The sequence below is a fragment of the Vidua chalybeata genome, chromosome 21, assembly GCF_026979565.1.
Source record: "Vidua chalybeata isolate OUT-0048 chromosome 21, bVidCha1 merged haplotype, whole genome shotgun sequence".
NCBI classification, from domain to species: domain Eukaryota; kingdom Metazoa; phylum Chordata; class Aves; order Passeriformes; family Viduidae; genus Vidua; species Vidua chalybeata.
This window is the reverse complement of record NC_071550.1, coordinates 8766238-8778501: the sequence shown is the minus strand read 5'-3', so window position 1 is coordinate 8778501 and position 12264 is coordinate 8766238. Positions and strand designations below refer to the sequence as shown.

The 12264-nt window shown below is 51.8% G+C and overlaps 1 protein-coding gene across 1 annotated transcript; it reads left to right on the top strand.

Moving 5' to 3' along the window:
- The first annotated feature begins 299 nt into the window (after nt 1-299).
- On the top strand, nt 300-3776 carry ATP6V1G1 (ATPase H+ transporting V1 subunit G1). Its single transcript, XM_053962368.1, has 3 exons — nt 300-434; nt 2112-2212; nt 3051-3776. Exons 1-3 carry the CDS (start codon nt 353-355, stop codon nt 3222-3224), a joined length of 357 nt encoding a protein of 118 aa, XP_053818343.1. The 5' UTR covers nt 300-352; the 3' UTR covers nt 3225-3776.
- The last annotated feature ends 8488 nt before the right edge of the window (nt 3777-12264 follow it).

Sequence of the window (12264 nt, the reverse complement as noted above, 5' to 3'; positions counted from 1 at the left end):
ACCCCACCAGCGCCTTCCTGCCGGGGTTTAAGTGGGTTTTGGGCACCGAAAGGGCTCAGGAGGGGGGGCAGAGAGGCCCGAACCGGCCTCGGCCGGGGGCTCCCCTCACAAACCACGGGGCGGGGCCTGACGCGACGGGGGCGTGGCGAAGCACCCAGGGGCGGAGCTAACGCAATGGAGCGTGTCAGTGGGCGTGACCGAACAGCGGGGGTGGGACTATGGGCGGGGCCTACACCGCGCGCCTGCTATTATCCCTGTGAGGGGCGTGGCCGAGGGCGTGGCCGGCGCGGTGTGGGCGTGTCCCGCGTGACGCAGTGACGCTGCCGCGGCCCGGGCGGACGGAGCGGCCGCCATGGCGAGCCAGTCGCAGGGCATCCAGCAGCTGCTGCAGGCCGAGAAACGCGCCGCGGAGAAGGTGGCCGAGGCCCGCAAGAGTGAGTACGGCACGGCCCGGCTCCGCCAGGCCCCGCCGCGGGGGGTGTGGTGGCGGCAGAACCTGGCTGGGCCCGGTCTGGCCCGGCCCGGCGCGGCCGCCTCGGGCCTTGCGGCCCGGCGCTGAGGGCGGTGGGGCAGCGGGGATGCCCCAGCCCTGCCCCGGGGGTGCTCGGGGCTCGGTGGGGCCCCCAGGAGAGCAGCGCGGGAGGCTCCCCACGAAGGCTCAGTGCGGTGCGAGGGGTCGGAGCCGAACCGGGATCCTCCTGGCAGAGCCCAGCTCAGGAGCCGCGGGCTCGGGGCTCTCTGTGGGACACGGTCACCACAACCTGGCCTTTTCTCGGGGCATGGCTGTGCCTCTCTCTGTCCTTCCTGCCTTCAGCTGGTGCAAACAGCGAGTTTCCATATCGGTAATTATAGAGCTATTCCTAATGGATCCAAGGTAGCTTCTCCTGTTGTGCAAGAGAAATTCTGGTTGCAAGGACCCCCTAGTTTGCAAATCTTTTCTGCTCCAAACAAATACATATGTATATCAGTATTAATATACCTGCCCTGGTTTGCAGTTCAACCCCCCGACAATGTTGCAAGAGGCAGATTTCTGTAGTTCACTCCAGCGATGATAATCTTGGAGGGGAGAATGTGGTGGGAAGTCCAGGAGGGGAAGTTGAGGCAGTGGCCAGGACTGCTCTTGGTTTCACAGCTGGTCTGGCAAAACTGAGATTTAATGCTCTTTCTCTTGGGCTTTTTTTGGGATCTCACAGAAGCTGCACACTCAGGTGGGTTGGGGCAGTCCTAAACATGGGTACAGACTTGGAGGATTTATTGGGAGGAGCCCTGCAGAGAGGAGCTTGGGGGTTCTGGTGGATGAGGGGCTGGACATGAGCCTGCAGTGCATTTACAGCTTTTAGGGCCAAACACATCCTGGGCTGAGCCCAGCGTGGGCAGCAGGGCAGGGGGGATTGTGCCCCTGTGCCCTGTGCTCAGGTGAGAGCCCACCTGCAGAGCTGCCCCAGCCCTGGCCCAGCACAGGCAGGAGCTGGAGCTGCTGCAGAGATCCAGAGGAGGCCATGGAGCTGCTCCCAGGGCTGGAGCCAGGCTGGAGGTGTTCACCTGGAGAGGAGAGTGCTCCAGGGAGAGCTCAGAGCCTCTTCCTGAGGGCCTTAAAGATGCTTTGGAAAAGGAGGGAGAGGGACTTTTTATATGGAAGGTGCCAGAGGGCAGGGCTGGATGGGATATTGGGCAGGAATTGTTCCCTGTGAGGGTGGGCAGGCCCTGGCACAGGGTGCCCAGAGCAGCTGTGGCTGCCCCTGGATCCCTGGCAGTGCCCAAGGCCAGGCTGGAGCAGCCTGGGACAGTGGGAGGTGTCCCTGCCCATGGGATGGGATGATCTTTAAGGTTCCTTCAACCCAAAGCAGTCTGGGACTATTCTGTGAATAATCCAGGCCTGGACGTTGCCTGCTGTGTCCACGTGCTCTCCTTTGCTCCGTGGTGGAAGCTCAGGGCTCAGTGACCTTGGCCAGGGTTTGCTGGGCCCTCCTGAGATCAGCACACTCGGGGAGGGGGCTTGGCTGGTGCCTCCTGCAGAGGGAGCAAACACTGTGCTGGTGGCTGTGCATGAGGAAAACATGCTCTCAGTGCTTTCTCCTCTTTCTTTGCCTCGGTTTGCCCCGTGGGAGCAGGGAAGAACCGGAGGCTGAAGCAGGCCAAGGAGGAGGCCCAGGCAGAGATCGAGCAGTACCGCCTGCAGCGGGAGAAGGAGTTCAAGGCCAAGGAGGCAGCGGTTGGTTTTCTCCATCACTCACTTATTCCCAGCCCTTTGCCTTGCCCTGGGGCTGCCTTGCCCTGGCAGCACCCTCAGGGTGGAGTGAGTTGCAGCAGAAGCACTTCCCCAAGTGCCTTCCTGTGAGGCACAGCCACGTGTCCCACAGAAACCCGTGGAAGTGGCTCAGGACATGGTGTGTTGCATCTCAGCTGGCAGGAAAAGAGCTTAATGAGCTCCTGGGTGCCCTGAGGGGTGACAGCCTCCCAAAAGCTGCTGTGTGTAGCAGTGTCCAAAAGAGACTGAGCTCATTGCTCCTGTCACAGGCTCGTTTCCTATGGTGCTGGCATGGCAGAGACCACTTGCTGTGTCCCTGGTCACCAGGAGGGAAGGCTGAGATTTTTATAAAGATTCTCCAAGGGTAGGAGGAGTGGGATGATGGGAATTGTGCTTAAAGTGACTCCTGGGTGTTACTTTTCTTGCACTCTCTAGTGCAGTTGTGCCCAGGGGTTCCAGCTGTCTGTACAGCAGGACCTGTATTTTGGGCACTCCTTAGAAACTCATGCTCTAAACTGGTGGATAATGGATAAATTGCAGGGAGTTGGAACGAGATGATCTTTAAGGTCCCTTCCAACCCAAACCATTTGATGATTCTATAAAAGAGGCTAAAAGGCAGGGGCTAAGGATGAAATATGTGGAGAAGTTTAAGGTGAAATCTGAGCAAAAAATGCAGCAGTACTTTTTTTAATATGAACGCTAACATTAATCTTCCCTCAACAAAGATTAATGTCTGAAATGATCCAGAATAACAAAATACAGAGCTTGGCATGGTGATCCCTCTTTCCTTTGCTGTTTGCAGGCCCTTGGCTCCCATGGCAGCTGCACCACTGAGGTGGAGAAGGAGACTCAGGAAAAGATGAGTGTAATCCAGCAGAACTTCCAGAAGAACCGGGAGGTGGTGATGTCCCAGCTGCTGTCCCTGGTGTGTGACATCAAACCCGAGATCCACGTGAATTATCGCATCAATGGCTAGTGCTGGGAGGAGGGAGCAGTGTCCTGGCAGTGCTGGGACTCAAGTCTGAGCTTCAGGTGGAATGTACAGCTCTTAGCCATACCTTACCTGTCCTCCTTGTACATGTGTTAAATTATTTCAGTGAGCTCTTGGAGTTCTCTTAGTTTCTCTTTTGACACAGATTCAGAGCTTATTCAAACATGAAGTGGCCATGTCTCAGATCTGTGCTAAGTTATTAAATAGATCTTGCAGCTGGCACAGGAATGCTCCCTTTCCATGGTGATAGTGTGCACTCTGTGAAATAGACAAGGGAGAGAGCTGCTGGCCTGTGTCAGTGATTGTTAAACCTGTGTACCTGTATTCTTGTTGACCAAACTGCATTCCTCAGTGTGTTGCTAAACCTCTGCACAGGGTTTAAACCCTGTAAGAAGAATTCTCTGGCTGTGCAAGTCCTGGCTGATCATTTTCAGGTGCTTGAGTTCCTCTGTATCGAATCCTCTGTATATTCTGCTGTTAGCTTGAGGTACAAGTCTGGCACTATGACACCTGAAAGTAAAAACACTTCACTCCAAAGCCTCTGCTCAGTCTGGTTCTTCCTGCTGACTTGTTCTGGGAATGCTGGCAGGTCTCACTGGGCGCCTTGGAAGTCTGGACTCTGCAGAGTGACCATCAGGTATTGATACAAGAAAGTTTAAGAGAGACAGCTGATATCTGAAGGTCACAGCAGGTAAGTTAAAACCCATTATAGAGCTCCTCCTCTTGGCTCCAGTCTGATGCTTTACCTGCCAGATCATTCTGAAAACCTTCAGGAACAAATGTTCTTGTGACCATTAGGGGAAATAAAATGGTGCCAGTTCATTGGAATAGTTTGATAGCCAGGTGCTGCACAGTAATTACCCTTCCTTGGGTCCAGTGCTGGTCACTGCGTGTTTGTACCAAGGTCATCCTGAATCCTGCAGCATCCTGTGCCTGGGAGCAGAGGGAAAGTGTCTGCTTCACTTTCCAGCTCTTTAATCAAAGATACACAGAAATACATCAAGTGCTTTCATGTTTCAGTGGCTTCTTTCTCTTACCAGCAGAATATTAAATGTAGCTTTGCTTTTTTATGGAGTTCAAATTCTAAGCTTTTTGTGGAAAAGGAACCTCAGCATATCCCTGATCTGGCCCAGGAGTTGTGCAGTTTGGGATCTTTGCAAGGAGCCTCATGGATGCTGTTCTGTTCCTCAGACAGAACATCTTGATTTCCACAGCTCCTCAGTGAGGCATTGCAAAGCCTCTTGGACCTCTGGAATTGTGATAGGGAAAAAAAGCAGGATGGATGTGGATGCGAGTCCTGCAGGCAGGAGCAGACAGCTCTGGGGTCTCCTCTTGTCATGTTTTATGGTAGTGCACTGTACTCCTGGAAAGATCTCTTCAGGAATTCAAGCTATTAAACGGGTTGTAAAATTGAAACAAAAGCTTCTTGCAAAGTCAAATGTGCCAGGCTGGGGAAGAAGCCAGGTGGGTACAAGCAGAACAGGATCAAAGCAGTTTTAATCTGTGTGCTGTAATGTGGAGAGGTGTTATGGCCTCATAAAAGGTTGCAGCCATGGTAATTTCACTCTGTCCTTTGGAGATGAGACATTTCTCCCTGTTGAGAGCAGGTGCTCAGGCTCCAGCAGGACGCTCCTCAAAGCCCTCCTTGCTCCAGGCTGTAATTAGCAATTTCATTCCTTCTCTTATCAGTGACAGACTGAGATTGTCCAGAAAAAATGAAATGTGTGCTCCACTTTCTCATATTGGTTCATAAGCTTCCCTTGGTTAATGAGGACTTTTATCCTTCTTTAGAACGGAAGCAGGGGAAAAACATCTTCCATGATTATTTCTCCTTGGCAAATGTGCTGTGAAGAAGCTCCCTTTAGAACATGCAGAAGTGTTAATGTCTTGCTAGAATAATAATTTTCTGTAATGCTTCCATGAAATTTAACTGTTGAGAATAACTCCAACTTTGCACTGAAGGAAGTATTTCCAATTACTGCTCTCCAGGAAGGCTGGCTTGGTTTGTGCAGTGCAGAGATTTTATTTGTGGTTGGGATTCTTTCATCTTGCCCTGTGATGCTCTGGGAAAGGGAGTGTGCCTAAGCCAGGCTGTGCCAGGGAAATGACAGTCCTGACACAGGTATGGAGTGGGGCGTGCTGCTTCTTGCCCCTGAAATCTGATTTTTGGGGCATTTTGCAGGAAGTTTGAGGAGTAGGAGTGAAGCCCACAGCAGCTGTTAGAACAAATCTGTATCTGAATTCTTCCTGCTGCTCTTCTACCCAGAGAAGCTGTGGCTGCTGCATCCCTGCAAGTGTCCAAGGCAGGGTTGGATGGGGCGTGGAGCAGCCTGGGATAGTGAGAGGTGTCCCTGCAGGCAGAGAGAAGGGAGGATGATCTCTGGAGGTTCCTTCCAACCCAAACACTTTGGGGTCTGTGACAATCCCTCAGGACCGAGCCACAGCCTGCTCATGTACCACAGAAAGAGCAGAAGCTGCTTTAGGCCCACACACCACTGTGAGATTCCCTTGATTTGGGCTTCCATCCCTGGAAATACCTCCTGGCACTGTGGTCCTGGAGGCACTTTGGGCACTACAGTGTGAGAGAGTGTCCAAAGGAGGGGCACAGGGATGGGGAAGGGTCTGGAGGGGCCGTGAGGAGCAGCTGAGGGCACTGGGATTGCTCAGCTGGAGCAGGCTGAGGGCAGAGCTCCCCGGGGGCTGCAGCTCCTCCCGAGGGGGAGCTCCCATCTCTGCTCTGGGACAGGGACAGGAGCCAGGGAACGGCTGGGGCTGGGCCAGGGCAGCTCAGGCTGGAGAGCAGGAAAGGTTCTTCCCCCAGAGGGTGCTGGCACTGCCCAGGCTCCCCAGGGAATGGGCACGGCCCCGAGGCTGCCAGAGCTCCAGGAGCGTTTGGCCAGCGCTGCCAGGGATGCCCAGGGTGGGGTTGTTGGGGGGTCTGGGAAGGGACAAGGGCTGGACTGGGTCATCCTTGGGGTCCCTTCCAGCTCAGGATATTCTGTGATCTTGTGATCCTATGAAATAAAGGAAGGAAATCACCTCTGACCCTGGATCTGGAGTCCAGAGAGCTCTCATTAGGGGGACAGCAATTCTGGCTGGCAGTGCTTTAGCAGGAGCTCCCCTGGCAGCTGGATTTGGGCACTTTCAGAAGCAGGGAGAGGACCCTACATTTTCCTGCTGCTGGACATCCAGGAGCCTTTCCCCTCCCTGCCTCGAGCTGCCAGGCTGGCTGTGCTGGATGGCAACATCAGGGAATTCAGGGTATTCCAGGGGGCAAGTCCACATTTGGTAACCTTAAATTCCTCATTTTTCTGCTTTTCTGAGGTCACTGCACACTTCCTGATGGTCTTTATGAAATCTGGAGTTGTTTTAATGGCAGATACAGCCCAGTGAGCTGCAGCAGTCCCTCTATCCTTTTCCTGCCATCCCAGCTCTGGGATCCTGCTGTTTTCTCCCACCCTGGAGCCCAGCTGACAACGGAGAAGGCAGAATTTGGTAACCCTACAGAAAATGCAGCAGTTCCTGGCCCGTGGGACGGCTTGTGGGAGGTGTGAGCAGCAGGATGGGATATCCCCGGTGCCGTCCTGCTGTTGTGGGGTGGGACCACCCTGCAGTGTCCCCTGGAGGTGACAGATGACATAATGCAGCTCCTCTCCCTTCTCTCTGCCCGCATTAAACCTGCTCTGTTTTCCCTCTTTGCCTCTGTTTTCCTCACCTGGAATCTCTTTCCCCTTTATCTCTCTTCACTAGTTCTTGCATTAATGCATAATGGGAGAGACAAAGCAAGAACCTGCTGATCCCAGCTGAGGTATTGGCTTTAAAGTCTTAAAGAAAATACTATTGAGAACCCTCTAGATCAATGTTCTGCTGAAAAAGTTTTCCCAAACTAATCCAAGGAAGGAGCACAGTGTAACGTTTCTTTGAGGTTGAAAGGAGAAAGTGCTAATTTCATGCAGAAAAGATTGTATCTTGGACTACCATAGGAATAGAAAATAAATTGGTATTAAATTACATTCGTCTGCCTCAAAATAATCTAATAAAGCATCTTCTGGATCAATAGCTGAATCCTTATCCCAGGCACATAGCGAGCTTTGCCTCTTTTAATTTGAGATTCAAGAAAAGAGGTTTTTGCATTACCATACTAAAAAGAATAATACTTTAAGTCTTCATAGGAAAAAGGCAGAAGTAGGACAAAAAAAGATAAGAACCACACTCAGTGCCTTAAGCAAGTGTCATTCTTCATTTGAAACTTGTAATTTATGGGTAGTGTGAAATAAATTCTTATATTTAATGACTGTCAATCTGTCAGCTTTGCTGACAAAAAAATCCAACAACGCAAAGTGAAAGGACTTTGTGTGCAGGAAGGGAGGAGAAGGGCAAGACAAGGCTTTCAACAACTTTGTTCTCCTAATTAAGGCTCACTAGGGAAAAAAAATAGGAAAGAGATGGCACAGTTCTCCCCTGAAAATGCAGTTTCATCAAAAGGAAATGAGATGTGCCAGTGCTGGCTGCAGTGTGCACAGTCCAAACAAGGCTGACGTGGGGAGAAACTGCAACCACATGCAGACTGTGGTCAAAAAAGCTGGAATAACGGGTGTGGATTCCAAATACTGCAAAGCAGCCAAATTTATCAAAGCATGGAGTAAATAGAGGGAGAACATGGTCAGAAAAGGCAAAACCAGACTAAATGTGTGTGTCTGATTATTTAAAACATTGAGGCTTCAAATAGGTGCTGAAGAGTGACCTCAGAAATGACATTAAAGCTGTGATGAAGGGTGAGGTTATTCCTGAGGCTGGGAGGGGTGGGTGGGCACTGTCAGCCTGGGACAGTGTTCAAATTTCTATCTTGAAAAAGCAGATTTTTTCATTCCCCTGCAATCAGTTTCCCTGTAATATATTCATTAATGCAGCAGGTGGAACAGGGAGTACAATATAAGTCCAGGGCACCAAGCTGGGAAGAGATACAAACAGTACAGAGCACTGAATCACAGTTCCAAATGATCTTGATAAGTGGGAGAAATGATCTGAAACCAATAGGCTGAGCCTCCCTGCAGGGAGGAGTAACTGAGAAAGGTGAAACCAAATGCATCAACTCTGAGCAATCCATGAGCAGCTGCACAGCACTGCAGGAATTTGGGAAAATGGGGTGGGGGGACTCCCCCAGATGCAGCAGATGTTGTGGTACAAGGGAGGGTAAGGCCAGGTTGGGTAGGCTTGGAGCAGCCTGGGCTGGTGGAAGGGTGGAATCACATGGGATTTAAGGTCCTTCCAACCCAAACCATCCTGGCATTCCAGCCTCTGGTGATCCCAACACTCCTGTCAAATGAGCAGGAGTTTTCTGCTGGCGGTGCTGATGCCAAGATCTTTTGTGTCTTGCCAAACACGAGGTGCACAGGGGCTGTGCTGCAGCTCATGATCCACACTGCTTTCAAGTTATTGTCCCACAGGGATCTGCCTGGAGCGTTTTGCTGTGGAGAGCTGGCAGTGCTCTTGGCTCTCATGCTCCCTGTCAGCATCTCTGTGTGGGTGAGGAGCAAACAAAGCCAAAACTTTTGATGAGGAGCATTTGCAAAAGAGCTCAAAGCTTCCCATGGCCCTGTCTTGGGTGGGGATTGGAGCTGGGCCTTGAGCTGGTGACAGATTTATGGGATTTTTCCCCATACCTGGATGGTGTTGCCAGTTTCCAGTGTAACAAGATCCCATGAGGCTGAGTGGCTTTGGAGTTGTTCCTGTTGCCTGTGCAGCCACGTGATGGGATGAACTCACAGCTCTGGAGCAGGCAGGGCTGCAGAACCCATCCCTCCAGGAGAGCGTCCTTTGCTCCAGGAAGTGCACACAGACACTGCAAGAGCTGATTTTTCCTTTTCTTTCAACCATCCACCCCTGGATGGATGACAAAAAAATCCATTTTTTGGATGGTTGCTTTGTTCCAACCCTCCATGGATCCTGCAGCTTTTGGGCAGCTCTGATGCCATGATTCCCAGGCTAAGGAGTTTTGTTTTCATGGTGTCTTAGCATTGTCAGGCAAACACCTCCAGCATGTGCAGCACTCTGGAGGATCCATCTGACTGTGCCTGAGCCTTCTGCTTTTCTTCTGGAGCTGCTGGAGGAGAAACGTGCTCCACATCAGCACAGCCTGGTCTGGGGAGGGCTACAACTCCTGCCCTGCCTGTCATCCCTGTTCCTGTGTGCTCTCCATGACCCTTTGATGAATAGTGACCTCTTGTCAGCCTTGAGATCTGCGTTCACCTCTTCTGATGTCTCCAGCCCTGTCTTGGGTGTTTGGCTTTGACTGAAACACTCACAGGAACTGATGTGGTGCAACCGTGGGATTTGTAGTTCCTGAATCCTGCCTGGCTGATCCAAGAGGAGGAGGAGGAAGGGGAGAGCCTCCTGTCTGTGCCACTCTTCAGCTCTTTGCATTCCTCAGGCTCCGGCTCCAGCTCTGGACCCCCACGGTGCTGAAGGTGAGGAGGAGAATCTCCCGCTGTGGCTGTGCCTTCGGCGTGGGAACACTTTTGAGGAACTACAGAGGGTTAAACCCACATTTCTGAATGCAGCCCAGGGGGGAGTCACATGCACCAGGGAGATTTTGCAAGTCGGTGCGTGCAGCTCGGGGTGAGGAGGGAGAGGCAGGGGCACAGGCCTGGGAAATCCCTGCTCCCAGGAGGCACAGGGGACAGAGGGACCTCATCCTGCACAGGCTGGCACCTTCCTGCTTGGGGTGGCACAGTGTGGCACCTGTGCAGTGCAGAGTGGGCCAGTGGCACCTAAAGGACAGGCAGCAGGAGGAGGAAGAGGAGGAGGCTGAGCTGCATTCCCAGCACCAGGAGCGAGCTGGAGCAGGTAAGGCTCTGCTGGCTGCTCTGGAAACAAGGCAGAAGGAGCTGCTGGGTGTTTCTCTGCTGTTTAGTGAGGGCTTGAAGGTGTCCAAAAAAAGGGAAGTCAATTCACCAGAGGGATGCTGGCATTGCACAAAGAAGAAATGTAGAGAACATGGAGCCTGGGAGTGTGGGAGAGGAGAGGCTGCTCCTCAAGGTGCCTCAGGAGGGATCAGAGGGAGGTTTGGGGGGACCCAACTCCCCAAATGGGCAGTTCTGCAGGGAAAGGCAGCAGAGCCAAACTGTGCTGCACTGAGAGGTAAAAGCAAAGCTGCTTTGGCTGAGGAGCTGCCAGCATTTGGGGAAGGCTGTTTCCCTCCTGGGCATGTCTGAGCTGCTGCACCTTCACTGTCACCTCCTGGGGACTGTCCTCCAGAGGCCCCAAATTCTCATCCTCTGAGCCAGAGAGCCTTGATTCATCTCCAAATGGATGTGCCAGCAGCAGCAACAGGGTGGTTGGTTGTAATCAGATTTTTTTTCAGTTTCTTTAGTTTCCTCTGTTTTTTCACTCTTTGCTTCTGTCTTCTCTGGGCTTTTCTGTCTTGATTTTACATTTCCTTCTGTTGGATGGCAAAAGAGGAAAAGGAGTGAGAAAACCCAGTCTGAATGCACCTTTTGGTGCTGGGATGTGCCTGTGACACGTGGTGCCCATGATCCTCATGGCAGAGCTGTGCCCAGGGGAGCTCCTCCTCACCTGTGCAGGTGAAGAGCGAGTGCTGTGCCCATCCTGTGTGCACACACTCACTGCTTTGATCCTTTACGTGGGAGTGTTCAGCCTTTTTGGGTTTTTTCCCTGTGGTCAGAAAAATTTTTCATGTTGTTTCTCTTGCCTCTGTTTCCTTTCTGACATTCTTCAACCAGAGACTGTCCTGGCTTTGGGCAAAGGGGTAAATACAGCCACAACCATCAGAAAAAATAAAACTGGAAAAAAATCAGATACAAAACTATCCCCTTTGGAAGGAGAGTGGGTGAGATCTGTGAGGGATTCTCCCACCAGGAGACAGCAACAGGCTCCTGGTTTGAGCAGAGGTTAAAAAATAAGTCGTGGTTTTGGAGAGCTGGAGTGGAAGGTAATTGAAAAGTAAACTCCAGAGTCTTCCAAGCATTTAACAGCCACCCACAGGTGCTGGCAGGAGGTTAGAGAGCTGTGTCAGCAGGGAAAAAATCACCTGGAAAACGTTGGGCACTGTGCCTGCTGGGAGAACTTCCCTGAGGAGAGGGGAGGGGAAAGGAAAAGAGAGGTGAAAGGAAAGTAGAGGAGAGGGAAAAGGAAAACAGAGGAAAGGAGAAAGGAAAAGAGAGGGGAAAGGAAAGTAGAGGAGAGGGAAAAGGAAAACAGAGGAAAGGAGAAAGGAAAAGAGAGGGGAAAGGAAAGTAGAGGAGAGGAAGAAGGACTGAGGAGAGGAGGAACGAAAAGAGAAGAGAGGGGAAGGGAAAGCAGAAGTGAGAGACAAGGAAAAGAGAGGAGAGGGAAAAGGAAAAGAAAGGAGAGGGGAGAGGAGAGCAGAGGAGAGGGGACAGGAAAGCAGAGGAGAAAGGAAGGGAAAGCAGAGACCCTCAAAGGCTTCACTACTGCTGGGTGGGAGCTCCTGCTTGACTCTGCCTTCAGCAGATGCATTTTTCTGCCTCATCTGCACTCCCATCCTGTGGTGAGGATCTGTCCCAGTGTCAGTTCCAGGGAGGGGCATTTCCACCAGCTCCAGGTTCTTCTGAAGGTGATGGCAAAGTGGCTTGGCAAGGAGAAACTCTGACTGTTCCTTGGTAATTGCTTACAAAATGTGAATGTTGATGGATGTCAGGATAATTTAAGGAATATTTAAAGATAACTTTTCCACCTCTCAACAAAAACCAAACATACAAAGTGAGTCTGTGTGTACTGAGCTCACACTGGCCAACACCAGGTGCTGACATCCCCAAGGAGCACAGTCACTGCTGTTATCCTTAATTTGCTGTCTCTGCAAGATTTGGGATGTTCTTTTTCTCTTTTCAGGGCTAAAAATTGCCTCGTGGCTCATGAGAAGCAGGATCCCCAGGAAGGCAGCAGTGGGAGTGAGGGTTTCACAGTCTGCTCCCCACTCAGCTGCTGTGGGGCTGGTTGGTGCTTCCCAGCAGGGAGAGAAAGAAATGCTGAATTAGAGAGAGAA